The 25,460-nt window shown below is 43.0% G+C and overlaps 1 protein-coding gene and 1 long non-coding RNA gene across 27 annotated transcripts in view; one reads left to right on the top strand and one right to left on the bottom strand.

Annotated features, from left to right (window-relative positions):
- Positions 1-18,485, top strand: part of MBNL2 (muscleblind like splicing regulator 2) — a 74,422-nt gene extending 55,937 nt beyond the window's left edge. For 17 of the 26 annotated variants that reach the window (XM_083737865.1, XM_083737864.1, XM_083737847.1 and 14 more), the window contains 2 exons: positions 857-951; positions 13,518-18,485. In XM_083737865.1, the coding sequence (XP_083593991.1) occupies positions 857-951; positions 13,518-13,532 (110 nt within the window). In that variant the 3' untranslated portion in view covers positions 13,533-18,485. The remainder of the gene's footprint in view (positions 1-856; positions 952-13,517) is intronic. The other 9 variants (XM_083737868.1, XM_083737863.1, XM_083737860.1 and 6 more) reach the window with 1 other exon arrangement.
- LOC310844127 overlaps positions 9,161-25,460 on the bottom strand; it is a 249,647-nt gene continuing 233,347 nt past the window's right edge. Inside the window, exons 2-3 of the long non-coding RNA XR_014563963.1 lie at positions 11,572-17,298; positions 9,161-11,420 (exon numbers count right to left, since the gene is read on the bottom strand). This is a non-coding gene — a long non-coding RNA (uncharacterized lncRNA). The remainder of the gene's footprint in view (positions 11,421-11,571; positions 17,299-25,460) is intronic.

The following is a 25,460-nucleotide window of genomic DNA, read 5'->3' as shown; positions in this document are numbered from 1 at the left end:
AAGTTTCTAGGATTGTAATTTCTAGGGCAGTGACAGGAAAGTTTGCTAGGCAGAGGGCTTAAGAAATGTGAGGAAATGGAGCTTTTCCGCACCTTCGTTCTTAATGCATCCCTCCTGAACTCCTCCAGAAAAGTCCCACTGGACGGTTAGAGACTCTTCTGGCACAGCCTTAGGCAGGAACTGGGGAATAACCTTCATTCTGCAGATAGAGGTGTCTGCAGCCTGTTTGTTTTTTTAAAAAATAAATGAATTCCAAATACCAGTAGTTCTGTCATATTTGGGGTGATGCCTAATGAATGTGATGGGACCCCACTCCCTGCCACCCCCCTTTGCCCTCTATCTGCTCTTGAGGGTCCATAACCTTCCAGAGCAGATTTGGGGAGCACTGGGGGGGGGCAGGCACTGAAGAGAAGAAGGTAGGAGGGGGAAGTCTGGGAGCTGACGTCACTGGATATCATCCTTGGCTTTTAAACTTTGACAGAGATCCCCTACTAGGATACCTTTGTTATTTTAGGGGAAAACCACTCCAGCTTTTCCATAAACGAACTGGCCATTTTCATGAAAGCATTATTAAATTAAAAAAATACCAAAACAACGAATTAATAATTCTTTTCTGGGAATCGTTGATAACTGTGACATTCTTCCTTTAAATTGTACCTGTAATAAGCTATTTTCCCTTTTGTTTTATTTCTCTGCCACGCTTTCTTGCTTTGCATTGTGATTGCATGCCATCTGCTGGTTTAACCCATGATGGCTTGCTGCTGCTGCTCTGATATTCACCATGCCAAAATTCCACTGCCATTGCCATAATGCTACACACTCCTGTTCATTGCTTCCATGGCTCCCCTCCTGAAAGTACCCATGATGCACAGCGCTACGTCCGCCACTGTCTCTGCAGCAACAACTCCTGCAACAAGTGTCCCCTTCGCCGCAACAGCCACAGCCAATCAGGTTTGCTCCTTTTAAAGCTTTCTTTCACAAATCCCAAACTCTAAATGAGTGCTGGTACTTATTAAAAAAAAATTCTCCTGGAGAATTTTTTTCTTCATGTTTTTACCCATCAAACTTTATTTTGAAGTAGTCCTTTAGCAAGTATTTGTGGACAGGTTGCACTTATTTAGAGTTAACATTTATTGCAAATAATGGTATAGCTATGTCTAATGTTGCACTGTTTGTTTTTTGTTTCTAACACTGTGTAATTAACCCAACTCATATACATTCATTTTAGCGGTGATCTATTGGAATGATCCAATTAACTTTTGGAATTATGGGGCGGGGGGGGTGTAATGTGTTAAATCATTTTTCAAATGCTAACTACCTTTTCTCCACACAGTAAGTATAAATAACTAGTCTTTTTCTTAAGGCTGAAACAAACTCCAAAAGGACAAAGTCAGCTGCAATAACAGCTGGAGGATTGATTGATTGATTGATTGATTGATTGATCTATCATCTATATTTATTTTCCTGCCCTTCCTCCTAAAGTCACCTGGGTACCAAACAACAAAACAGAAAAGGGAATTCATTTTTTAAAAATAGAATCAAGTATCCATCAATTGCTGGGTATAGAGAAATGTTTTTAAGTTCTGCCTAAATGTTAAGGGAGGGGACATATGTCTGAAAGGGTATTCTATCATCAGAGAACAACTACCAAGAAGGCCCTGTGTCAAGTCAGCAGCAGCCGGACAACAGTAGCAGCACCAGTAACAGGGCCTCCCTTTTCCACCATAAAGCCCAAGATGGTTGAATTGTGTGTGTTGTGGGGGATATCGTGTAGACCCTTGGATCCCAAGCCATTTAGAGCTGTGTGCATCAGTACATCACCTTGAATTGGCCCCGGCAATTCACAGAGTGTCGGTGCAGTACTTCCACCAGCCTGAAAGCCACTTTCTGCACTAGTTGAAGCTCCCATGCCTCCTTCAAGGGCAACCTGCCGTAAAGTACATTGCAGTGGCCCGAGCTGGAGATGGCTGCTGGGGCCAGGCTATCCCAAGTCCAAGAACAGCCACAGCTGCCAAACAAGCCTAAACTGGGCATAAGCTGTCCTAGCAACTGGCGGCTCCATTGACAGGAATCCAGGCGTACCCCCAGGCTATGAACCTGCTCCTTCAAGGGTCGAGCAGCTCCTTCTAGAGCAGGTTCCTAGAACAACACTAGCCACGCACTGCACTTCTATCTTATCAGGTTTCTGCCTCAGGTTATTGGCCCTTGATCCAGCACATCACTGCTTCTGGGCACTGGTTCAACATAGAACTTTCTGATTTGGATGGAATGGGGAGAGGAAGTGCTTTGTATCATCATGATATTGGTGACACCGTGCTCCGAATCCTGATGACAACTTTCAACAGCTGCATGTCAGATAGCAAAGGAGACAGAATAGACCTTTGCAGAACGCCCCCCCCCCCCAGCTCAGAAAACACAGTCACGTAGTGCTGCTTTCTGGTTGCAGCCTTGCAAGTAGAAGGGCAGGGCTCTCCACTTCCACTCTTGAGTCATTCCAGAAGGACAGCATGGTTAGTGGTGTCGAATGCCGCAAAGAGAGCCAACAGGGTCACACTGCAGTCTCTCTCATCGGTCAGGGCAACTAAGGTTGTTTCAGTGCTAAGACCAGGCGTGAAGGCTGACCAAAATAGGACGATATAATCTGCTTCCTGCATGCACACCTGCAGCTGGCTTGCCACCTTACTCAGGGAGTGCTGCCTTGCTTTCCCCCCAGGAATTTTACATCTACAGTGGTACCTTGGTTTACGAACTTCCAGAAGTCCGTTCTTAAACCGAGGTGTGCTTTCCCTAATGAGGCCTCCCACTGCCGGTGCCCTTCCACCGTTCAGATTCTGTTCTTAGACCAAGGTAAAGTTTGCAGACTGGGACACTACTTCCGGTTTTGCGGAGTTCGGAAACCAAATCGTTCGTAAACAGGGCTGTTCTTAAATCGAGGTACCATTCTACTGTTCTAATCGTGCTTCTCTAATTTATCTGTATGCATGCTTGTATATTCACATTCACGGGCAAAATGTGTGCATCAGTTAAGTGCTAATAGTGAACTTCAGAGCTGTCTAAGCACAATTTGTCTAAGCCAAAACAGATGTGGCAGATGTTAGGAAGCCTCATAATATTTTTATTTTATTTTTTTTGCTTTTGGTAAAATGGCCAGATTTCAACCAAGATCTTAAATGAGCAAGTCTGCTCAAGCCTTCAGGCACTATGCCAGAGCTTTCCAAACTTCTCATGTTGTTGGCACACTTTTTAGACATGCATCCTTTTGCGATACAGTAATTCAGTTTTACTAGCAAACCAGTTTTCCAGCCCCCAGAAGGAGCGACACACCTATGTGTCGCGACAGAGTTTGGAAAGCTCTGTACTGTGTGCCCCATATTATTGCTATCTTCGTACACGGTCCTTCAAATCTGCCTAGTGTATAGAGCAGAGGGGGAAAGCGGAAGCAGTAGGAGAATAGATGAAAGCAATAGTTTAAGACTGACTCCATACAGTGCAGAGCTGTGGGGCTCACCTATGTGTATATGGTATATTCACCTCCCTGCCTTCCCTAAATGTTTTCATAACAGGAACAAAAATTCCTTAGGCACGCAAGAGTCTCCCAATCTATCTTGGGCAACTTACTCTTTTATTAAACGTCCCACTATTTTTCTGTACTATCCAGAGCTGGCCTCTCTTTTTTGCTCTTTTGTATTTAGTGCTTCTCTCTCTTTTGTGTTTGGGGTGTGGAGGGGTAAAAATGGGCCTGTACACTTCATTTAGTGGAAAAAGTAGACTTCACCACCCCCTATAGCAAAACAAGCAATCATGGTTTCTTTGTTTGTTTGTTTGTTTGTTTGTTTGTTTAGCAAAGCAAAGACATGCACAGCTGACTTGACCAACTGACTATGAACAGTGCTTCTCTTTTAAAAGCATATTTCTCCCCATGAAATCCGTGTGCGTTGACAGGAAAGTTATATTGCAGTGTTTGATTTGTGATAGCCATTTCACACATGCATGAATGCATGGATATGGATTATGAATCAGCCTTTTTTGCTTACACTCAGAATCTGATTGATCACCATATTTGAGAGAATTAAGAAATACCACCCCCCCCACTCCAGGTCAAATAGTGGTACTCTCAAAGGGATCTCTTTCATCTTTTCCTTGGAGCTTAGTTTATTTGTTCATATCACCTGGAGCTCTTTGTTTTTTAAGGCATCTTTCTGCAGTGAACTCCCTGATTTGGATTGCATTAGTTGCTTTGTTTTTAAAAAAGTGACTCGAAGTAACTTACAAAACGAGCAGTAAACCAAATATAAAAACGAGTAAAAGCAATCTAAAATGCTGATAGATAATACACATACACACAGTCTTATTTAGTATTATTTACTAGTCCTTTTACTCAGAGGCTACTCCAGTCCACTAGCACCAATCTCATCTCTTTCTTTAAGCCCTGCCCTGAAATCTAAGCTGTCTCTGACACACTTTCCTATCTTGAGCAAGCTTATGCCTGCTTCTTCATACCTGGGCCTGGGGTTAGTTCATATATCTGCCACAAGCCTTGATGACCTAGGCTATACTTGGGAACGTAATGGCATGGAGGTTATAGTATGGCACATTATGAGCACGCTGCTTGGAAACGTGCTACCGATATTATTACCAGCCCTTCACCATAAGGTCTCAGGCCAGGATTCAACCATTTAAAATGGTTTTAAAACACAGTTTAAAATAAATAGTACATGCATAGCCACAAATGTCTTAATGGGAAAGCACTTAGCACAACAGCAGCCGACCGGAGCATGTCGCAAAAGCGGGCAGACCATTATTAAAATCAAAACAATCTCGTACAGAGCAACAGTAGCCATGCACTGTGGTCAGTGCGCCGCAAATCAAGTCCAAGCTACAGAAGACTGTGCCACTCTAATGTGCTCTGCTGTGAAGTGTTTTTGGAGGCAGAGGTGAGGACTCTAGCATTCAGAGCCAGAAAGCAGGCAGCACAACAGGCAGGCCAGACTAAACCAGACACCATGTCTTAGCTCTGTGCCCCCACCTCCTCCTGATCAGATGCAACATAAGCCTGTGTTTGAAGAACCCACCCTACAGATCGTCCACAATACATAGCCTACTGCCAAAGGTAAAAAGCTTTGTTCTCTGGAGGAAGTTGATTTTGTCAGCAATAGAAAAAGCATCCACCTACTTGGCTGCCTAGAACGATTGTTGTTGTTGCTGTTTAGTCATTTAGTTGTGTCCGACTCTTCATGACCCCATGGACCAGAGCACGACAGGCACTTCTGTCTTCCACTGCCTCCCGCAGTTTAGTCAAACTCATGCTGGTAGCTTCGAGAACACTATCCTTGTGTCCTCCATCTTTCCCAGCATCAGGGTCTTTTCCAGGGAGTCTTCTCTTCCAATGAGGTGGCCAAAGTATTGGCGCCTCAGCTACAGGATCTGTCCTTCCAGTGAGCACTCAGGGCTGATTTCCTTTAGAATGGATAGGTTTGATCTTCTTGCAGTCCATGGGACTCTCAGGAGTCTTCTCCAGCACCATAATTCAAAAGCATCAATTCTTCAGCAATCAGCCTTCTTTACGGTCCAGCTCTCACTTCCATACATCATTACTAGAATGATTTAGGACTTCTTTGTTTTCCTTCTTATTAAAGACGCCATTTTACATGGCTGTCCAATAGGTTTGCAGCACACAGTCAGTAAACTCATTAATACGTATTTCACATCCCTTTTTTATTCTTAATTTTCCACATGTCACATTGCTTTCCAGCACTTAAAACTTGTCTCAAAACAGAACTTTGCAAAGCAGGTTGTTTTTTGGTAAAGGTGCTTTGCATCAGCTACAGCCACAAATTCAAAGTTAACATTTGCCTTCCAATATGTGATAGCACTACTTTAGGAAGTGTGAAATACCACTGCCTATTTGAAAGTGAACTTTCGTGAAATGCCAGAGACTTCATTTGTATTCTTCAGTTTCAGGTTTGGGAATAAGTTAGTGAAGCAGTATTTTGATTAAAGTTTTCTCAGGTACAGGTCATGTTTTAAGTTATAGGAAAATTTGTGTAACTATCCTAATAAGGGAGTGCTAGTATGGCTGATTTTTAATTCCACTAATTTGGGATGGAGTGTCTCACTCCCTGAGCTTGCTTTGGATAGTTTTTTTAGTTTGCAAATGTAAAAATAAGTTCAGCAAGCAGTAGTGGAGAGTTAAGGGTTAACATTATAACTTAGAGCATGCAAATGCCTTCTGAAGAACACAGTGATGGCTTTGATGAACAAACTGTCCAAAATGCACCACATACACATAAGAATTGTTCAGTTCAATTTTTTAATGTAACTTGTAGGAAAAAATTGTTTCCAGTAAGTGCAGTCTTGTGAGTTTCTGTAAGATATCTAGATTCTAGAATGTACTTTATAATCATATTTGACCTGCTATGCCACTCACGTGCAAAGGATTGCTTAAAAAACCCATTTCATTAAAAGGAAGCTCTGTTGCCTGCAAATATCAGTGTTTAGCATCCTATTCACAGCTCTTTCAGCCACTAAACGTAATTTCCATTTTGGTTTTCTGCAACTTGTAGACTGCGACCTATTCAGCATTTAATATATGAACTCTGAAAAGGCATCTTCATATAGTCTCTTAAGAAAAAAGTAAATCCCAAAACTCGAGACTTAATAGATCACAATTATATATAGAATTGTAGAGTTGGAACGGACCCTGAGGGTAATCTAGTGCCACCCTCTGCAAAGCAGGATGCGTGCATCTAAACATCACTGGGTCTATGTAGAGCAACCCATGGTATCTTTCAATCTGTATCAACACTGCCACACATCAGCAGCCAATGTGGTAGTATGTGTGGCAAAATTGTTGTCTGTATAGGCTCACAGTGTATGCCACTCTGGGCAAGTATGTGAATTGCTGTACAATAAAACTAGAGACTAAAAATCCTCCTTAAAACACATTGTTACCCAAAGACTGTCCTCTTAACAGTCCATAACAGTAAAACACACATACACACATACTCTTTTATGATAAATGTCTAGAAAATTAGTAAAAAGTGAGTTGTAAATCTCAGGACTAATCAAAAACCTTTCACAAGTGGCCAAAATTCCTTCTTATTTCTGTCATTTATCGATGGAAGATCATGCAACAATTGGTAAAGGTAAAGGTAAAGGTACCCCTGCCCGTACGGGCCAGTCTTGATAGACTCTGGGGTTGTGCGCCCATCTCACTTAAGAGGCCAGGGGCCAGCGCTGTCCGGAGACACTTCCGGGTCACGTGGCCAGCGTGACATCGCTGCTCTGGTGAGCCAGAGCCGCACACGGAAACGCCGTTTACCTTCCCGCTGGTAAGCAGTCCCTATTTATCTACTTGCACCTGGAGGTGCTTTCGAACTGCTAGGTTGGCAGGCGCTGGGACCGAGCAGCGGGAGCGCACCCCGCCGCAGGGATTTGAACCGCCGACCTTTCAATCGGCAAGTCCTAGGCGCTGAGGCTTTAACCCACAGCGCCACCTGCGTCCCCGCAACAATTGGTACCTCTCAATAAATACCATGCACTTTCATCAGGACCATCAATCCCCTATCAGCAGTTTGGGGGATAATACTGCTGACCTACCTTACAGGGTTGTGATAAGGATCACAGTGCGTTAATGCAGGTGAAGGCTCTGAACTCTTTGGTTGCTATGCCAAATGTTAAATATTAGGGAAACAGCAATAACTCCATGATGTAGCACATGTTTAGCAGAAGGTCCCAGGTTCAGTCCCTGGCATCTCCAGCTTCTGCTGGAAGACTCTCGCCCAAAACCCTCAAGTGGAGAGCTGCTGCCAATGACTCTACTGACCCGATGGACCAATAGTCTTGATGCAATAGTGGTAATCAGTGCCATGAATTATCTGAAGCAGAAGGTAGAAGAGCTAACCACACACACAATCGTGCTATTTGTATCCTATGCTGTCTTCAAATCAGTGTCCTGAAATCTGAGCATGTCAGCTACTTGGCAATTCCACCTGTAGCAACAATGATCTGAGCAGTTTCTTGCCAACCGCTGTACCTTGTGCTACTTTGTTCCTTCCATTCGCACCACTTCTGCGCAGGTGATATTTGCTCATTTATTGCACTATGCCAGAAGGAAGCCGAATGTCGATGGCTCCAAAATGTAGGGTGGGAAGAAATTACTCTGGTTGGACATGGGGACAGATGGGTATATCAGGAAGTCAAAATAATTCTTTCCTCAAACCATTAACTTTTTGGAATGCAGTATCCTCTCAATTCAACAGATCAAGCTCTTTTAGTACCTTTAATAAAAATCATATTTTACATTCCAGAAAATGTTTGAGGAGCAATGCAAACCCCCTCCGATGCAAACCCCTTCCCGAGCAGGATTTAAACCCTTTCAAATTTGGCCTGTTAAGGATCTGGCCTGTGCAGCCAAAAGGGTTTTGCATGCCTGTACTGTGGTGCCCCGCAAGATGAACTCCTCGCAAGACGAAAAACTCGCTAGATGAAAAGGTTTTCCGTTTTGGAGGCGCTTCGCAAAATGAATTTCCCCATGGGCTTGCTTCGCAAGACGAAAATGTCTTGCGAGTTCCTGCAGGGTTTTCCCCCCTTTTCCTAAGCCCTAAGCCGCTTATCAGCTGATCCGCTAAAAGCCGCTAAACCGCTAATAGCGTTAATCCGCTAAGCTGTCAATGGGCTTGCTTCGCAAGACGAAAAAACCGCTATACAAAGAGCCTCACGGACGGATTAATTTCGTCTTGCGAGGCACCACTGTACTGTGGTAAAGCATTCAGGTGCTTCTCCCAGAGGCAAAAATTCTCTGGCACTGAAAAGTAGGTTGTGACACTGTTTGAAATTTCAAAATCTCTTGCAAATGAACCCTTAAGGTAATGCACTTTGATCCTTGGGCAGGTAACCTCAGGTAGAGGTGAACTGTTGATTGTGAAAGAGGTGCCTAGATTGTCATTCCCAAAGGACATGCCAGTTTTTCATTGATAATATTTAAAAAATACGCAAATATATGTATTTGGAGAGTCCCGTTCATTCAACTAGACCAAGAATTAGAGAATATGGTGTGCAGTCCCAAAATAGATCGCACTGGGGCAGATACAGCTTTGGAAAGACCCGGAATGACCCCAAATGCACCATTTTTTTTTATTTTGGCCCTTTGATTTAAATGAGATTAGCAAGTCGTCATTTTTCTTGCATTCAGTTGTGAGCATTAGCTTGTGCTGCAGTATACAGAAGAGTAGAGCGGCACCTCACCCTTGTTGTACCACGGCCAAACCCCAAAGGTATTTGTTATAAATAAAGGTATGGGGCATAAATAACATAACAGCAGTGGAAGGATGCAATCCCATGGCAAGATCTGCAGGGGGAGCAGCTTAGGATGCAGTGGATCTCTGGCTTGACTGGTTGACGCCCCACACAGTCAGAGCTAAGTCCCCAACCCAAGGTCAGCCAGTGTAATGTGGTCATCCTGGCTCTTTCAGGGCTGAGCCAAGGCTGCTACGAATTCCCCAAAATGGGTGTTCCAGGGGCATGGCACTTGGCCTGTTCCTCTTGGCCACAGGACTGGGCAACTCAGCAGAAAACATTATTTTTAAGGCCTGTTTTCCCTCTTCCAGCAGCAGCCCCACTGCTGAATGGGGTTTGGACCTGGCTTCATAGCAGCTTCCTGTGATTAAATTGCCCCCCTAGTTGCAGCAGAGGAAAGGAAGAGTTGGGGGGGTTGCCCCGTTTCCTGCCCTGCTCCATTCCCAGCTAGTCATTAGAGCAACTTTTAACCATGAACTTGAACCCAAGTTCATTTTTTCCTCCCCCCAATCCATTTCCCTTTTGCGTCATGTCTGTTTAGATTGTAAGGCTGCTGACAGGGACTGTCAATTTTTAGTGATTTGTGAGCTGCTCTGGGAGCCGGTTTCTTGGTCTTAAAAACAGAATTAAAAATAAATAATATTTGAATAAATAAATGATAGAAGCAGGAAACTATGGCAGGGAACATCTGTGGATTAGTGTAAGGCCTCAGATTCTTGTACTCTCACTCTAATATTATTAGAATAGTGTTGTGATTGAAAAATATGTTTCCCATAAATAAATGAAACTCTGTAGAGCTATCTGCAGGAAGCTGGATAAAATAACTTGAAATTATTATTAGCTTATTTTATGAATTGTCCATCCTGTGGTTTAAGCTTGGTCTCTCACTAGTCTTTTATAGTCTCATATCTGGCTCCAGCAACTATTTATTGATAAAGGAGTTGATTCTTTATGTGGCTGAAATAAGCCTCCTAATGGCTAAAGTATTTTAGCTTTTTGTACTAGTTTTTAGTAATGTATTTTAGCATTTTAGTTTTCGACTGTAGGGCAGAGGTAATATTTCACTGTAGTTAATAGTTCATGTATATCATACAGAATATATCCATTTGCCCTGAGAACATGAAGTACACCCACCATTCTGATAAATATGCCACCTTTTATCAGAAATATGTTCTGAAAGTTATGTAGAAAAATGTAGCAGCTGCATATTTTGGAACTGTAGGCTCCATGCTGGTGTAGTGTCTCATGGTCCTCAGGTGATGATATAGGATTCAAACCTTATACAGTCATACCTTGGTTTTTGAACAGCCTAGTTCTCTAAACATTTTGGCTCCTGAACGATCAAACCCTGGAAGCGAGTGTTCCGGTTTTCAAACGTTCTTTTGGAACGTCCGATGGGGCTTCCAATTGGCTGCAGAAGCTTCCTGCAGCCAATCAGAAGCCACACTTTGGTTTTCGGACGTTTTGGCAGTCGAATGGACATCCGGAACGGATTCCGTTCGACTTCCAAGGTACGACTGTACATTGAACTTTAAAAATCAACCAGGAACATCCTAAAGTGTCCCCAATTAGATCTTCATAGTGGTTGCATTTCCCATAGCAGTTTTCTTCAACATTGGGTCCCCAGATGCTGTTGAATCAGGGAGAAGTAATTTGGCAGTTGTCACTTTTTCTTAATCCTAATTGTGTCATTCTGACTGACAAACTGGTTTAATATTAACTATGATAATATTTACCTTCAAACCATAGTTAACCAACGCTGGCTTGTTCAAACAAACCATAGTTAATGCTTACTATAATTGTAGGTCCAAACTACATGGCAAGCTGTGGTTAATCAAAAGTGGAAGCAGAAGCGAAGCTCACTGCAACTTGTTCATTTTATGCTAAATTATGGTGTGCACATGCATATAAATTTTACATCTTCTACTTTAACTGGAAAACTCTGTACAGGCAACTCCCCACTTGCACGTGACCATGCACACATCTGGTGCCGGGACGTGGGGAGCACCCTGGAGAATCCTCTTGGTTCACATGAAAACCCTCCCCAGAGAGAAGACGTCCTCTTTGGTCCCCTGGGAGGGTCTGCTCGTGAGCTGGAGGGTCAGTGGGACTTTGTTGAGATGCTCATCCAGTGGCATAGCATGGGGGGTGCAGGGGGGGCCGGCCACACCGGGCACAACACCTGGGGGTTAGGGTTAGGGGGCGCAAATCCACGGGTTAGGGGGTGCAAATTACTTGCCTTGCCCCGGGTGCTGACAACCCACGCTACGCCACTGTGCTCATCTGATGTGCGGGGAAGCGGCTGCTGCGCTACCCCACATGTCAGCTGCTAGGCAGGGTGGCTGAGCAGCCTCAACAAAGCCCCGCTCCCCCTCCGACCTGCAAGGAGGCCCTCCCCAGAGCTCAAAGAGGATATCCTCTTCAGGTTCCGGGTAGTGTCTCCTTGCAAGCCGCTAGGACTCTTCAGGGTGTTCCCTACTCAACGTGCATTTCACTGACACATGCGGAGGCCCCGAATGTAACTTCTGCACCAGTGGGAGGCTGTGCTAGAATTTGGGAGTTGAGGCCTCAAGGATCTACCAAGAGAAATTTATTTTCAAGTAGCTCACTTGGTAGGTCAGAGCTGCGGCAAGAGTCTCCTGGCAGCGGCATCTTTTCTAATTTCCAAGATGGGCAGCTGTGTGGGTGCGCTGGCAGAGCCAATGCAGCGTTCCTGCTGAGATGCCCATTAGGGATTGCTGAATGGCAGCAACACTGTTGCCTGAAGGCTATTGCTGCAGCTCCACCCCACCAGGCAAGCAGCTCCGGCTTCAAGCAGTTGAGTTTTAATAATAAATCAGCCTTGTAAATAAGTCCACAAAAATTACTAGCCCATTTCATTAGCCTTACGGTGCTTAAATTAATAATTTGTGACCCTGAAAGAAAAAAGCCACCAATTCTTCCTTGCCCAATTACCTGGAGGCGTTTTCCCTTTTATTCAGCCTGAGAGCGTCTGTTCACAAGCTTGAAGTACATTCCCTCATTAGAGACTACTTTTCAGTATTTGTAGTTTTCTGGTTTCTTACTACTACTAAGCAGGTTAGGGTAGAATCCACACACACATTTTTAAAAAGTTCTGAAAACGGTTTGGGTTTTTTTTAGCTTTTAAAAAAAATACAGTGGAACCCTGGTTTTTGAGCGTCTCGGAAGCTGAATGTTTCAGAACCTGAACACCGTCAACCCAGAAGCAAATGCTTCCGTTTTCGAACGCGCCTTGGAAGTCGAACGGCTTCCAAGGTGCATTTCTCAACTTTCTCCATTCATTGATAATCACCCATTGCGCCTCAGTTGTCAAACATTTCAGAAGCCGAACGGTCTTCTGGAACAGATTGCGTTCGACAACCGAGGTTCCACTGTACATTGAATTTTCCATAAGGCTCACCATCACCATCTAGTGTCACATTGTATATTGCACTTAAAACACTCTTACAATGTTTTATTTGCAGCTGTATAGCTGCGTCCTAGGTGACATATTGGGCAAATATTCCTGGATACATCTCCCTTTCCTGGTTAGTCTCTGGTTCTAAAGGCAACAGCATAGGGGAAGGTGCCTGTGGAAGAAATAATGGTGTGGCACAGGAGAACCCCAGCTGAGCGTGGTGGCGCCATTCAGAGATGGCAGCCGGAGTGTTCCCAGCTCTCAGCAACATCTGTCAAGACAGAGGGCAAAGGCACAGGGCACAGCTGGGGGCACAGTGGTGAGTTTCCTAATACAGTGGTACCTCGGAAGTCGAACGGAATCCGTTCTGGAAGTCCGTTCGACTTCCAAAACGTTCGGAAACCAAAGCAGGGCTTCCGATTCGCTTCAGGAAGCTCCTGCAGCCAACCGGAAGTTGCGTCAGATGTTCAGGTTCCAAAGAACATTCACAAACCGGAACACTCATTTCCAGATTAGCAGTGTTCGGGCATTCAACTCGCAAGGCATTCGGGATCCAAGGTACAACTGTATTTCATGTCCAGGAAATAATTGGGAGCACACACCATTGTAACAAATGAGCACCGTTATTCTTAAAAGGCTCGCATACTATGCAAGTTTAGTCTATAAGAACATTGGGCGCATCGTCTGTGTGCTTTCATTCTGAGGCAACATAAAAGCAAAAGTGGGGGGAGAATAGTCGCTTCATCAGAATTGAATAGCACACCCAACAATGTTGTTGCTGTTTTTTCTTTTCTTCTAACAGATAATCCTGAAATAGCCAACAGGAATGGAATGGAATGTCAAGAGGCCTCGATGAGGACAGCAAAGCATTGTTACTGTACATACTACCCTGTCTCTTCAATAGAATTGCCACAAACTGCATGCTGAGTAAAGAGTTGTTCGTCTGGACAAATCACAAAAACACTAAAGAGCTAGTGCTGCTATATCATAAAATGAATATTAAATATGGTATGCTTAGTATATTCCAAACTAATCTAGTTAACTATCTGATGCCAGCTGTGATGGTTCAAGACTTAAAAAAAAGGGTAACATTTTACTTTTCAAGGTTTTATACAGCACCGTTTACTTCTTAGAAATATCGTCTTACCGCCATGATTATAGCTAATGTAAGTAGTCCTATTCATATATTATTGTAGGGTTCACAACTTTATGAATCTTTCAATGTTAGCAATAAATGATTTACATTGGCCACTAAGCCCAAGGTCCAGAGAACCACCTAACTAGCTCCACGTGGGCCCCGGCCACTTCGCAGGGCAAACTGCTTCGGAAATTGTGGAGAGTTCCCAAAGCTGTAGGTGAGACGGCAAAGGGGTTTCTCCTGCTCAAAGGAAGCGGGGGGGGGTCAAAGCACGCGCAAGCCCTCGGGTGCCCACCCCAGTCACCCTTTGGATCTTGGCCAATCTTCACCAACTGCAGACTTAACTTTTAACCCTTTGACCACTTTGTACTCTCTTAAAAAGCTCACTTCTCTACTAGGGCAGTTGATGCCAAGGCAAAGGAGGTGATGTTAAAGCAGAACCCTGTATCCCTGAACATCACCCGTTAAAAGCTCCAAGGCAAAGCACAAATTGCGGAGATGCACACGAGCTGATTTTGGGCAGGTGCAGAGAAGCTGTACTGGAATCGTGGCATTCTAGAACTAAATTAAACCTTTGCACAGTATGGTTTCCATACCCCAAACAAAGTCTTGACTATGTTATTTTACAAAGAGAGAGGATATTTTTTAAAATAAAGCCTTTGCAAAAGTGCCTAAATTTTGCCACATCAGACTTGAAACTATGTGACACTGATGTCTATAATTGAATTTGCACCAAGTGATTAAGCTTTCAGATTTGCAATCAGGTTACCAAAAATTAAGAACTTGTTATGAAATAACTTCTTCCCAATTAAAGAAATGGGTCTATAGGTGAAAAGATAGCAAGATATTCTAATTTAACTCAAAACAGAATAATTGAAACTGAGTCATTGAAAAAACTAATAAGTGACTTTAATCTAGATGACTAGGAGAATACTGAACAAAATGTAGAGAGAGCTTCAGTTTAATCCATTGTTACTGTTGCCGTATTTTTAAAATCAGGTTTAAGAAGTTGTAACCGGATTACAGCACAGAGAAAGAAACTAGTCCTTTTAACCTTTTTTTCTTTAAAAGCTTATTTTATGTCACAGAACTATGAAGATATCTTTAATACAGCTATATACATATTATATATACACATACATATATATGGACAAAACAGATTTTAATGTTTACTTTTTTAAAAACTGTGTTGATTTACAAGGTAATTATATACATTTGATTAATGTAGGAGGTTTGTTTTTAAGATTTGTTTCCTACACTGTTGTACCAAATATGTCACATTTCACATTTTATATGTTGCACATATATCAGACAAGTACATAGTTTTTAAATTATTGTTTATAAAACAAAAAAGCAGCTGTTCTATGGAAATATGTATAATTGTTTGAAACATCTGTTTTTTTCCATGTGAACATTATAAATGATTGCAGTATTTTAACTTAGACTTTTCAGATTGATTCCAAGCTACTTAGCTCTGGCGGCACTGCCTACTCAGAAAGACCAGAAGCACTAATTGATTTTTTTGTTAATGAAATTATTTTTCAGTGTTAATCTTGCTTTTCATATGTCTAATATCTGTTTATATTCAAACAATAGCTTCAATCACCTAAAAGAAGGGGGGGGGACAAAGAACCCAAAATCTGATGGTAAACATAGTGTTTGTAATCTTGCATTAGTTTTAATTTGTGAGGAATATGTATTTCTTTTACCTTTACTTGTAAATTTTCTCAGATGTTTAACCTAGGTTGAGAATATGGCCGTTTACCTACATCTGTAGTTTGGGTTCTTTTTTTAAAAAAAAGTTGCATTTAAACATTTGATAGTTTATTGGACAATACTAAATGGCAATTTATGTATGTTGTTTAAATATTTAAACTGTAGAAAGAACGTTTTATCGGACATTATGTTTAAACAATTATTTTCTTAGAATCACTGCAACGTTATGTTCTGTTCATTAATGATCAAACGTCATTATCTTTATTTCCTCCTGAACCAAGAGAAAAAGAGAGATCCTATTTTTTAAAAAAGAGAGTTCCACTGTATTGACATATAAGTTTGTTCTGTTTCTACATTTCTAAAAATATTTATGTCAAACCACAGTCCACTGGCTCCAAAATAGCTGTGTTGTCTCAATGGGGCTAGGCTGGACTAAGTGGTTTGAGAATCACAGTTTTAAGAGCATGAGTCACAGAGGTTGCACAGGCAGAGAAACCAGCGGCAGCTAGAAGGAGGCCCACACAAACCACTCCCCAAATGCCCGCCCTCCAGGAGCCCTGACTAAGCTTTCAACCTGCATTGTTTCCCGAGTCTGTTGCATCACCCCATTTTGCTTTGGTCTACACTGCTTCAACAGCCTCTGGCTCTGAAGTAATTTATAATTTTATTATTAACAACATATATTGATCCATTCGCCCCTGGCACGTTACGTTCTCACTCGCAACTTTTAAAAATCCTGCTCCTTACATATTGTGCCAGCCAGGGCTGTCCCAGCCCTGAGGCGAGGCGAGGCAAGATCCAGCCTCCACGGAATTTGTTGCCAGCCTCTGCTGCTACATATGCTTTGGAGGCAGGATCTACCCCTCCTGAGCAGCTCTCGCCTCCGGCGCCACTGTAGAAGTCATCTCATCGAGTAGAAGGCTCTGCTAGTCTCCCATCCCTAGGGATGAAATGGCAGGGGGTGTTTTGGGCTCTGAACCAACCCCATGTAATTCAACGCATGCCCCTTCCCCGCCCCCCATTCCCAATATAGATATTCACTCCCTCACCCCTTACTCCCGATGTAGAATTGTTGAGTTGGAAGGACCACGAGGGTCATCTAGTCCAACCCTGAGCAATTCAGGAATCTTGCCCAACGTGGGGCTCGAACACACAACCGTGATTAAGAGTCTCATGCTCTCCCGAGCTATTCCTCTCCTTGCCCCCAATGTAGAACTTCACATACCCCTTCTTCCCTGATGGGCGGGCAGGGCGCCGTTTTGTGGCTGGCCTCAGCTGCCAAAATGTCTTGGGCCGGACCTGCACTCCAGAACCGATTCCTCCTTTATCTCTGCTCCAGCCACCCAGCTGGTCTTCATATACTATTCATTCCAGCTTCAACCCAGTGTTCTAACCCTTAAAGCGATATGCATTTTAATGCTTGCTTTCAGCCATTTGGCATCTAAGCAAAGGACTTTGTCCCACTGTTTGTTGCTTGCCTCATTTTACTGTTTTGGCTTCCACCTTCAGCCCTCAACACAAGCCTAATGCTGTTTCCCATTTCTACCAGAATGCGTCCCATCAGCAGAACTAGCAACAAGAACTTCTCATTTTCACCTGCAAAGGAGGTCTAACCCTGTCCTTTTCAGCAAGGGCTACCTAGGAGAGCAGAAATCACGCAAATGCATTCAGAGATACCTGTCTCTAGGACAGCAAAATCACTGGCCCAAAATCACATTAAACCTGGAGTCTGGTCCACTGTCCCTCAGACCTTGTGGGGGGCCAGACTATATTGGGGGGGTGTGTGAATGAATTGCTATGCCCACAAATAACCCAGAGATGCATTTTAAATAAAAGAACACATTCTACTCATGTAAATACACGCTGATTCCTGAACCATCTGCGAGCTGGATTTAGAAGGCGATTGGGCCGGATCTGGCCCCCAGGCCTTAGTTTGCCTACCCATGCATTAAACCATAGTTTAAAGCAAATTATGGTGTGTTTGCAAGCACATGCCGCTAAGAAGGTTTTCAGTGCTGCTTTTCCACTGCTGCCACCCTGTGGACAAAATAGGCCAGAATCTGCCTTGTCTTGTCATTCAAACCCAGGTTTGTGGTTCATTTCTCCCTCAACACACCACTAGTGGTAAGCTAAAAACAGATCTTGGCTGGTTTGGAGAGCAATGACAATGAGCCCAGGTTCAGACAACACAACAAGGCCCACTCATTGTTTGATCCACAATGTGGTAGGAGTGGAAGAGGAGCGTCCACTATCGCACATTAAACCACAGCTTGTTTTAAGCTGAGATGTAATGTGACATGATACCCAAGCCTGGTTTCCTTCTGCCCATTCTCAACTGCACTTTGTTTAGTCTCGGTGCCTCCTGCTTTTAATCTGTACTCATAGTAAAGAAAGAACTAGTGTTTTAAAAAAAAAGTATACAAGAACATAATTTTTTATTTATTTTAGAGTAGTTTTGTAGAATACATTGAATCTGGAAAGATCTAAACCTATTTTTCTGTATAAATATTATTTGCCAAAACTTCATTTATATTTTGGAAAAGAATGTCTAACGATGGCAAATCGACCTTACATTGGTTTGTTGTTGTTGTTTTTAATACTCCTTTGAAGCAACCATGAAATGGGCCAATATAGTCAGCAAGTACTGAAGCCAAGACATAATTTCAAGTGTCTTGGGACGTCTCTGTATTTTCTATAAGAGCACTTCACCAAAATACCTTAATTTGCCCATACAAAATGATCAATGGTGACATTTACACTGCATCCTTTGCTAACAGTTAAATAAACCCCTTCTCTTATTCCATGTACTGTAATTACTTAGGAGCCTGATTTAAATACTCATTTATGAGTTGGTTGAAATATTATTTAATTACCCAATGTGCAACCATGGAAATAAAAAGAAGCATTTTAAAATGATTCTGGTACCTCAGTGTTATTTCATTGTTGGGACATAGTGAGAAAACGATTCCAGCAAAGTGGATCAATGAGCCTTGTGTTTAGAAAAGCTATAGGCAATAAATATCTGAAGAAATGCTGGAATTTAGGGTGCTTGTATCAGACAGGAGTTAATGCCAGGCACCCCTGGCATTCTCATTCCACATGCAACGCTTTTTAGTCAGAGCAGACTGGTAGATCTGCACTGCTGGCACAATCATTCTTTCACAAATCCAGAACTTCCTTCCCTTTTCCATTTGGCACAGACAATGAGCTATCTCAAAACGCCCTACAGGTGATGATTTTCTCTGTACCAGGGAGCCTGAAATAAGGGAAGCCAGAGTTCCCCTTAGATTGACTTCATGGAAGTGCCAAGGCCTCTCAATGATCATCAGACAAAAAATGACTGCTATTGTAGTCAGTTGGTAAAGGTGAGCTCTAGAACCCAGCAAACATACCTACAACATCTACTTGCTGTGTCATGAGAACAGCCTAGCTGAGAACTAAGCTTGAAACAGAAAGCAGAGACGCCTATCCCTGCACAGCGATTGCTCCTTCTACAGTTCTGTAATACTCTACAATTCTATAATTCATGGAATTATATATTTTCAGCACAGCTGGGATCCTATATTTAATTTTTAATTTGATATTAGACCACCTTGAGACCCTCTCTCACACCTTAAAAACAAACACATACAAGGTCTCTGTGCTGCGTTACTAGGCTGCAGATCTAAAGCCATTCCTAACAACTTCAGCCTAAAGGTGGTAAAGCCGTGTGGTCTTCCAGGAAGTATTTCTTTCCTTGCAGTTTTACCCCATTCTTCCTCAGAATGGGAGTGTGGAGCTGCTACCTACAGGACCGCCTCTCCTGGTATGCCCCGCGAAGGACATTAAGGTCCACAAATGACAACATTTTGGAGGTCCCAAGTCGCAAGGTCGCTTAGATTGGTCTCAACTAGGGCCAGGGCCTTTTCAGGACTGGCCCCGACTTGGTGGAACTCTCTATCACAAGAGACTAGGGCCCTGCGGGACTTGACATCTTTCCGCAGGGCCTGCAAGACGGAGCTGTTCTGCCTGGCCTTTGTTTTCTGTTTGTTTTTTTAATAATTTTTTATTAGTTTTCCAACACAAATTAAAAACAAAACAACACACACACATAAACAAACAAAAACATATAAACGTGTATAATTTCAAAACCTCTTTTTCATAAACCTTGCTTCTCGGACTTCCCCTTACCTCCCCTTTTCTGCATCCCTGTTTTAAAATTTCTTCAACAACTCTTCATACCAATTAATTAATTACTTATTATCTTTTTAAGCTTCTTCTCATACTTAATCAATTACAGCTGTAATTCTATATTTTCCTTTCCTTTGACATTTTAGCACTCATCAATTTTACAACAATTTTTAAGGTATACTTTAAATTTCTTCCAATCCGTTCTGCCTGGCCTTTGGTTTGGACTCAGCCTGACCCTTATGCCCCCTCCCCATGGTTTTGCTCTATGGGCTACTATTAAAATGAGGCTGCACTTTAACCTGTATTTTAAATTGGGCTTTTCCCCCCTATTATGTTTTTTTACTGTAATTTTACTGGTGTTAGCCGCCCTGAGCCCAGCTCTGGCCAGGGAGAGTGGGGTATAAATAATTTTTTTAAAAAAATATTATTAATAATAATACAATATGGCAGGTAAGCAGCACTGCACAGTAAAATGTAACTGAATATGAAAACAGAACAAGGCAACAGTAGTGGAGAGCAAAAATTATAGACTTGTCAAAAAAAAAAATTTTGCTTGAATCCCAAAGGCCTGGGCAGATAGGAAGGTTTCTACCTTTTGTGCTTAAATGTGGCCAAAGTGGAGAACAATAGAACAACCAAATGTTCTATGGGAGTTCCATAACAGATGGGGGGAAGTGCACCAGTAATATTTCCTCCATTAACAGAAGCAGTGCTATAGTGCTCATGTCCTGCTTGTGTGCTTCCGGTAGGAATCTGATTGGGCACTGACAGCAAGTTAAACTGGACCAGGTGGGCCCCTGATCTTCTATCCCAGCACATGCTTGCCTGTGACCTTCCAGTTCCACTCAGCCATCCAAAGACTTCTGCACCCTCAAACAATTCCATCCTTTCTCTCCTAATGTCATATACTGCTGGAGCTGTCTTGCAGAATACCTCTAAGTAAGGTGGCCTCTCTCATTTCAGATAGCTCCTCAAAATATATTTTCCCATATTCTGCTAGCACAATCCCAGCCCCAATGCCCTAGTCTAAGACTGCCACTTACTAAATAGTAAGCCCCATTTAACTCCATAGGAATAACTTTTGATTATAGGATGGTGTAAGGTTAAGTATAAGCAATGGAAAGTTCTGCACACTTCCCTGTCTTCCGTGTGTCTGTGTGTGTGTGTGTGTGTGTGTGTGTGTGTGTGTGTGTGTGTGTGTCTGCCTGTGGATGGTGCTCAATGAATAAATATTTCGCCCTCCAGAACTAACAGCTCATGTAGAAAAATCCATTAAAATGAATCAAATGTCACAGCTCTAATCATCCATTTGGCTAAATCTAAACTTGTGCCAGCCATGAAAGCTGTAGCAAGAGGCGTTTTAATTACGGTGAGGGCTACTTATTTAAAAATTACTGCAGTGTCAGAAAAACACTGTGAAATGGGTTGAGTTGCTAAATCTCTTTGTCTTCTATTTAGTTTTAAGAACATTGCACTATTGTTCTGTATGAGGCAAGTGACCTGTCTGGCCCTGTATTACCTGTAATATCTAGATGCCTCAGATGATATATACCAGTACTATTGTAGGCGAATCCACTGTCAATCATCTGCGTCTTCTAGCAATACAAGCTATTATCATTCCATTGCTATTCTGCAATAATGCCTTCAAATCACTTTTTCTTCTATCACACAAATCCCAACATTTCTGAAATACGGTTCCGCAATATTTTCATGGTGTGCAAAGTTTTGCACACTTTCCCACTTTTGTGTGTGGTGGGGGCAGGGAATGTTAAGTGACTTCGGTTTCATGGCACTTCTATGCATCTCTTGACAGAAGCCTGTCCCTGCAGTCTCTCAAATGTGTGGACAGCTCACCGACACAGTGAACTCAAGTAGTTCCTGCCACCTAATTTTGGAATACCAGGAGTTATATACCAAACACACACAAGGGTAATTGGTGACCTGTGTGCATGATCATAACATGATCGTTTACTGGTTGGTGGAAGGAGACAATGCAATCTGAATGCATTCTGTCACTGGTGTGGACAGAAAAAGTGTGACCACCCTGGAACATACAGTACTATAGTGCTATAAATGAAGCATCAGGAGGGGCGCAATATGAACCATGAAACTAGGATGGCTCGATACAGAATTTGCCCAGACCCTGGCATGGCTGCCGTACTTGCCTGCTAACTCTGGCTTCCAGTCACTGCAGCTCTGTTACCTGGCAACGCTTAAGAGGTCAAGAAGTGAGAAGCAGCAGTGAAGGTGGGTTGGCTTTCATACATTAATTTAAACTAATCAGCCAACTCTTTTGCTGCAGGTCTCTGGAATTTCTGTATTTCCCTCTAAAATAATCAGCCTATATGCAGAACATGATAGGAGGAATTAAGAGATTCCACCCCCACTCCCTTAGCCATAAGATGATGACAAACCCACCACATCGCAATTAAGCCTCGTTTCTCATTAGCTTTCTGAACTTCATCATCACAAATTCTATGGTCCGGTTCACACAAGTAAAAAACCCCTATTTTGTCAAAGGGTTATGTAAGGCAGTAAACATGTTTTGCCGCTGGCAGGAGAGAAACACTTCTAAAATGTTTTCACAAGGTCTCAGAACAGTGCAGAAGTTTGCAGTATCCTGATCACAGCCGCTGTTCTTTCCTGAAGAAATGTGCTTACATTTTGAATAGTACGGAGGTCCTATAGGCGGAGAATTGTGGTGGCACAGAAAGAAGTCAAACTAGAGAGGACCCCTCTTTGTTTACCCTTTCTCTTTGCTCCTATCAACACTCTGGGCCCCTCCAGACATTCTGTTTATTGTGTATTCACTTTCTATGCTCCTGCAAGTTTCATGGTGGATATACTGCTTCGTTTCCAATGAGTTTTGTGTCCTGTAACTTCCTACTGAAATCCCGTATTTTGCAAGTGTTAAGAGTTTGTTTTTGTCTCACGCTTGTTGCACTATAGCACAAGAGTGCTCCCCTCTCCAGATGGCAATTTTTGGTTTTTAATATTTTGGTTAAAGGGAAAAATTTGATACAATAAAAGGAGAATGTCCTGGATGCCTAGATCCAAATCTGAGGCAAGTACCGTATTTTTCACTCCATAGGGCGCACCGGACTATAGGGTGCACCTAATTTTTAGGGGGGGAATTCAAGAAAAAAAAATATTTAAAGGGAGCGCTGAGCAGAGCCTGTATGCATCCCAGGCTCTGCTCAGCTCTCCCTTTCATGAAACGAGTGGAACGTGTGTGTGGCTCTTGGGGGCTTTTCCCCGAGGAGGGAGAAGGGCAGCCAGTCAGTGATGAGCTGCCTGTCTCCCTCCTAGGCTAAAAGCCCCCAAGAGCGCCTGCGCAGGGCAGCGGGATGAAGGCTCGCTGCTGCCCTGCGGAGGCTTCATGGGCTACCCCAGAACTGTTCAGGAGCTTTATTAGGGCTGGCTCTGGGAGTATTCCCCACCTCCCGCAAAAGCTGCGCGCTCTTTAAAGGGGCTGTGTGGCTTCTATTGGCTTTTCTAGGTGGGGAAATTCCCCCACCTCCCTGAAAAGCCCGCAGACTGTCATCTGCAAGCCTTGGGAGCCCGCCGGGAACTCTCGCTGCGCTCCGAAGACTTGCGGACATCTGCCCAGAGCCCGGGGTGCGCTCCCCTGCGCTCCCCGGGTTTCGGGCTGCAGGCTGCTGTCCGCAAGCCTTGGGAGCCCGCGGGCACTCCCGCTGCGCTCCAAAGGCTTGCGGATAGCTTCCTGAAGCCTGAGAGCGAGAGGAGTCGGTGCGCATCGACCCCTCTCGCTCTCCAGGCTTCAGCGAAAGCCTGCATTCACTCCATAGGACGCACACACATTTGTGTGGTTTTTTGGTTAGAGAGCCCCAGCAGATATTTAAAATAGCAAAATAAAGCGTAGAAACATAGGTTGCTAGACCTTTAAAATATTCCCTTCTATGTTGCCTCCAAAGCTCCCCACTTCCCTTAGCATAGAAAGAGACCACGTTTGACAAGTTAAAAATGTTTTACAGTACTTACAAACTCTGCAAAGAGTAGATTCATGTACTTTTCCATATAGCAGAAAGAAAAGACAGGCAGTACAACTTAGTTTCAAAATGGTAAATGCTTCTAAATTATATGTATAGACACAGAAAGGTGGCTTGGAGCATCCAGCTTCGTTATCCTTACTGGTGGGTGTCACATGGTAAAAAAGAATAGTGGAAAGTGGGAGAACAAAGGGTTTGCTAGCTCTTCCTCCCAAGGTTAGGGAGTATGATCTAGCTAAGCCAGGCAGGACAGCTTACTCTATGGTCTTAACCCCTTCATGCATTAGTTAGTTAGTTAAGCATTTTTGTTATATGAGATTAGATATATCCCATACTAATAACGTGGTGACATTGAGTAAGCATTGCAAAGCAACTGGGTGACTTTGGGCCACCCACTGCCTTTCATCCGAAACTACCCCACAGGGCTTTTGTGGGAATTAAATGAAGAAGAGGGAATTAAATGAGTTCCTTAGATAAAAGGGTATGATACAAATGCAATAATAATAATAAAAATAGAATAAAGCAATGTAAATCCACCACTAAGGAACTATTATTGGAACAATGTCACGTTGCAGAACAGAGTCTGGAGGGGCCCATAAGAGATTCTTTAGAGGTGGCTACGAGGAAACTATCATTGCCTCGGCTATCCCTTTTTTTAGCTGGGAAGCATGCAGCTTGAGAAGAGGAGCTTGCAGTGGCATTGCCAAACCATGGAGCAGATTGGGAGCAGCCATCGCCACAGCTCCTCAGCTTGATCCAGAAGGCACCCAGCACGAGCAGAGGAGCTCCACAGAGAGCCACCCTGATTGCACCCCTTTCCCCAATCAGCATGGACAAGGTTGCCTTCAGCTTGCCTGGTTTTCCTGCCTCCCTGTATCCTGTTCCCCTCAAAATTTTGTGGCTTTTATTTATGCCACCCCCACACTTCAGCTGACGCTGGCTTCCAATATGCAGCTTACAATTAATCTACACACAAATGTACAACATAAAAGGAGGGCTGTGTTGGTATTTGCGCCAGTCTCTTCTTATCCTTGGCGGTTAGCAATGCAGCCCAGGTTCCCAGCTCTTTCCTGCGGCACTCTGATGCCAATGGTAAAGCTGACGTGGTTAACTTTATGTTTCAAAATGGGTTAGATTTCCTGGGGTATGCTAGCATGATCAATACTCTCCATTACTGATTAACTGGAGATTAAAACTGATTAAGGAACACAAAATAATTTGCAAACTCACCAGGAGCAAAAAAAAAAAAAAAAAAAAAAACCTCCAAACAACCCACCATCAATAGTATTTAGTTACACGGAAACAGAACGTGCCAACATAAAAACTGTCCTACGTAGTTCTGGGAAGACGACCAAATAACAGAAGAAAACAGTAATAACATTTTGACCAGCCTCCAGGGTTTGGCCAAGGTAGCAACTGTGCTATGCTTTTTGATGTTAATCATCATTTTGAGCTGCTTTCAAATCAAAATTTCTGCTCCTATATAATTATAGCTCTTTAAATAAAGGAGCCTGGCAGAGCTATTCATCTGTTACTTCTAAATACCATACACCTCCTAGACGTCTTAGAAAATTGGCCTCATTTTTTGTATCAAACATAAGGGAGCCAAAGTTCTAAAATCAATTACTTTATGCACAATTGAGAGATCTGAAAGCATCAAGATGGAACTTATTTTACTACCTTTTTTATCAAAACAGATGGAGACATACAT

This window comes from Podarcis gaigeae (assembly GCF_964106915.1).
Source record: "Podarcis gaigeae genome assembly, chromosome: 4".
Lineage (NCBI taxonomy): Eukaryota > Metazoa > Chordata > Lepidosauria > Squamata > Lacertidae > Podarcis > Podarcis gaigeae.
Note: the sequence above shows the minus strand (reverse complement) of the source record. Positions and strands in the feature narration are given on the sequence as shown.